The sequence below is a fragment of the Quercus lobata genome, chromosome 11 (assembly GCF_001633185.2).
Source record: "Quercus lobata isolate SW786 chromosome 11, ValleyOak3.0 Primary Assembly, whole genome shotgun sequence".
In the NCBI taxonomy this organism is placed as follows: Eukaryota; Viridiplantae; Streptophyta; class Magnoliopsida; order Fagales; family Fagaceae; genus Quercus; species Quercus lobata.
In genome coordinates, this window is record NC_044914.1 from 25854430 (window position 1) to 25858687 (window position 4258).

Genomic DNA, 4258 nt, shown 5'->3' on the forward strand with positions numbered 1-4258 from the left:
GAGCTTATTCGAATCGTTACTGGGAATTATACAACGAGATTAGGGAGATAATGGGGGAATTGCTGCAAGTACCTTCAAGGTAGGGCTCCCCATTGATTCCAACTTGAAGGCTTCTCTGGCTTTGAAGCCAATCACGGATATGAATAAATTAATGGAACGGGTGGACAAGTATAAGAGTTTAGAAGATAATCAGTTGCAAGATAAGGCCAAAGCAATAGCACCCGTCATAGAGAAGAAAAAGGTTAAGGTAGATCAAGTTCCCCGACCTTAAAGGGACTTTTTCTCTCAGGCTCAAAAGATGAGGCCCGAAATGGTTAGTTCATTGTACAAGGAGCCTGTATACCGGATTGTGGAAAAAATAAAGAATGAGTCATACTTCCACTGGCCGAACAAGATAAGTAGGGATGTTACGAGAAGAAACTAGAGCCTTTACTGTTCATATCATCGAGACCGTAAACATACAATTGAGGATTGCCGAACCCTAAAGGACCACTTGCACTAGCTTGAAAAGGCAGGTTATTTGGGAGAATTCTTAGTACGAGAAGATTCTTGTCCACAAGACCTAAAAGGGGCAACCACTTCAAGAACTTCGACATTAGCTCGGGGGCTCATTGGGGTAATACATGCGGTTAGGAAGTAAGTGGAGACTATGAAAACTCCACTGAGGATATTGACCGTGAACTTAGCTTCTAACTCAGAATTGGAAGGCCCCACACATAAAAAGATACGTTGGGAAGACGAATGCATTGGCTTTATAGGAAAAGACCTTATGGATAATGTTCAGCCCCATGAAGATGCACTAGTAGTTACACTGCGGATTGGGGGCTTTGATGTAAAAAGAGTTATGATAGATCAAGAAAGTGGGGCAGAGATAATGTACCCTGACCTATATGAAGGGTTAGGACTTACCCCCGAGGATTTGACAAAGTATAATAGCCCTTTGGTGGCCTTTAACAGAAGTATCATTCTGCCAGCTGGACAGGTGACTCTTCCCGTGGGGGTGGAAGGAAGAAAGGAAATGGTCCACTTTATAGTAGTACACTCCTACTCTCCTTATACAGCAATTCTTGGATGTCCTTGGATCCACTCCATAAGTGCAGTTCCTTCTTCTTTGCATCAAAAGGTAAAATTCACAACCGAGCAAGGCATTGCAGAAATACGTAGAAACCAGAGTGTGGCACGAAGATGCTAGATAGCTATCATAGGACACAGGAATGAAGGAAAGCCTGAACCGAAAAATGCCATGTAGTAGCTACAGTCTCCACCTAAGGACACATGTGAGCGATTAGAGAAAATGCACATTGACCTCGGGGATAAGTACTTCCAAGTAGGAGCTAACCTTCTTGTCTTGGAAAAAGTAGAGTTAATTTTGTTTTTAGTAAGCAATCTAGATGTATTTGCGTGGAGACCGTATGAAGCCCCTAGAGTATATCCAGAGTTTATTTGTCATCGGCTTAATAGACCCTCTATGCCCGCTAAAGAAATAAAAGCCTTATAGGTCCTCGAATATACACACCAAGGTGGTGAAGGAAGAGGTGGAGAAGCCCAAAGAAGCTGGGGCCATCAAGGAGGTTTATTATCCCAAGTGGTTAGTTAATACGGTTGTGGTAAAAAAGAAGAATGGAAAATAGAGAGTATGTGTAGACTTTATGAATCTAAACAAGGCATGTCCAAAGGATCCCTTTCCAGTGCCTAAGATAGACCAACTTGTTGATGCAACATATGGGCACCCTAGGATGAGTTTTCTTGATACTTTCCAAGGATACCATTAGATAGCTTTAGCCCTAAGGACTAAGAGAAAACTTCTTTCATTACACCTATAAGTAATTTCATTGCAAAGTCATGCCATTTGGGTTGAAGAACGCGGGATCCACCTATCAAAAAATGGTTACCAAGATGTTCAAAGAGCTGTTGGGCAAAAACATGGAGGCATACATTGATGACATGGTAATGAAGAGTAAGGCCGCGGAGGATCACCTCATTGATCTCGCGGAGACCTTTGAAACATTATAGAAGCACCATTTGAAGTTGAATGCCTCAAAGTGTGCCTTTGGGGTTAGCTCGGGGAAGTTTCTGGGCAATCTAGTGACTCACCGAGGTATAGAAGTTAATCCAAATCAAATTTTAGCATTGTAGAGTTTGAAGTCTTCTAGGAACACTAAAGAGGACCAGCGACTTACTAGGATAGCTGCAACTCTTAATTGATTCATTTCACGGTCTACAGATAGGTGTCGACCTTTCTTCCAATTGCTGAAGAAGTGGAAAGGCTTTCAGTGGATGGATGAGTGCCAGCAAGCATTCTATGAGCTGAAGTTGTATTTATCTTGGGCTCCTATCTTGTCAAGGCCAGTACCAGAAACTTTGTATATGTATTTAGCTATGATTGATCATGCAGTGAGTGCTGTCTTGTTAAATTTGGATCAAGGAGTTCAGAAACCAATCTTTTATGTCAGCAAGACTCTTATAGAAGCAGAAACATGTTATCTCCCTTTGGAAAAAGCTGAGCTTGGAAAAATTCATGTCGTACGGAGATTGCCTCACTATTTTCAAGCTCATACAGTAGTTGTGCAAACTGAGCACCCCTTGCAGGCGTTGCTCAGGAGGTCAAATTTTATAGGAATGATAGCCAAGTGGAGGGCCTTTTTGGGAGCTTTTGATATTCAATATAAGCCTCAAACTTCCATCAAAGGGCAAGTTTTAGTAGATTTCGTTGCCAAATTCACTCCCGAGCAAGCTAAAGTTTTGAAAATAGAGGGAAGTAAGACAATGGAAGCTCGGGAACAAATACGGTAGGTGTATGTGGATGGAGCGTCAAACTGCCAAGGGGCAGGGGTTGGAATTATACTCATCTCTTCGGAAGGAGTCTGAGTGGAAAAATCATTTAGACTGGGTTTTCCTGCATCAAATAATGAAGCAGAGTATGAAGCTCTCCTCATGGGGCTTAGAATGTCAAGACAAGTAGGGGAGGAAAGAGTATAGTTGCACTATGATTCACAGCTGGTCATTAGTCAAATTACGAGCGAGTTCAGAGCTAAGGATCAGAGAATGATAAGCTACTTAAAGGAGGTCGGGATACTAAAGTATCAATTCAAGAAGATAGAGATCTCACATATCTCTAGGGGCAGCAATAGTCATGTCAACTCTTTGGCTACTCTAGCTTCTTCAATGGCAGATCCCCTTTCGAGGATTGTGTCAGTTGAACTTTTACCTTTTTCCAGCCTAACTCTTTTCGATAATGGCTTAGTCTTGAGCATTCATCCATTCGCAAGCTAGATGGATCCTATTGTAGCTTATCTCCGAAATGGGATTTTGCCCGAGGATAAGAAAGAGTCCAAGCAGATCAGATGTAAGTCTCCACCATACTGGGTCTCCGAAGAAGGGAAATTATATAAGAAATCATATTCAAGGCCCTATCTATTGTGCGTACATCCCGAGGTATTTGAAACACTTTTGAAAGAGTTGCATAAAGGGATATGTGGAAGTCATACAGGAGGCAGGTCGTTGGCGCACCAAGCCCTTACTCAGGGTATTGGTGGCTGAACATGCAGAAACAAGCATTGGAGTACTCCAGAAAATTCAATTAATGCCAAAAGTTTGCTCTAAGCATTCATCAACCCAGGGGTCCTCTCAACCTTATATCCAGTCCATGGCCCTTTGCCTAGTGGGGGCTAGACATAATGGGACCTTTCTCGAAGGCCACGAGAAGTAAAAGATGGCTTCTAGTGGGGACAAATTATTTCACCAAGTGGGTTGAAGTCAAACCCCTCGCTAATATTCAAGATACGGATGTCAAGAGATCTGTATGGAAAAATATCATGACTCGATTTGGTGAGCCAAAAATTCTAATATCAGATAATGAGTTGCAATTTGATAGCAAGGCTTTTCCACGATACTGCTCAGAATTGGGAATTCTCAACAGGTATTCTACTCCCTTTTATCCACAGAGCAATGGTCAGGAAGAGGCGACCAACAAGTCCATTATAAATGGCCTGAAAAAGAGGCTAGATGATTCAAAGGGTCGATGGGCGGAAAAGCTTCTAAGTATGCTTTAGGCATACCGGACCACTTCACAGTGCTCCACGGGAGAGACTTCTTTCTTAATGACATATGGTGCAAAATTGGTAATACCCGTGGAAACTGGGCTCCCTACTTTTCGTGCTGACGTGCTCGAAATGGGAGAAAATGATCAATTGCTTTGCAAGCATCTGGATCTAATAGAAGAAGGTCATGATGTGGCTTCGGTAAGGCTGGCTAACTA

General features: G+C 42.4%; 1 protein-coding gene across 1 annotated transcript; it reads left to right on the plus strand.

Annotated features, from left to right (window-relative positions):
* Window positions 1-649: 649 nt before the first annotated feature.
* Window positions 650-1192, plus strand: LOC115966623. The gene has a single exon (XM_031085823.1). The coding sequence runs from the start codon at window positions 650-652 to the stop codon at window positions 1190-1192; it is 543 nt and encodes a 180-aa protein (XP_030941683.1).
* The last annotated feature ends 3066 nt before the right edge of the window (window positions 1193-4258 follow it).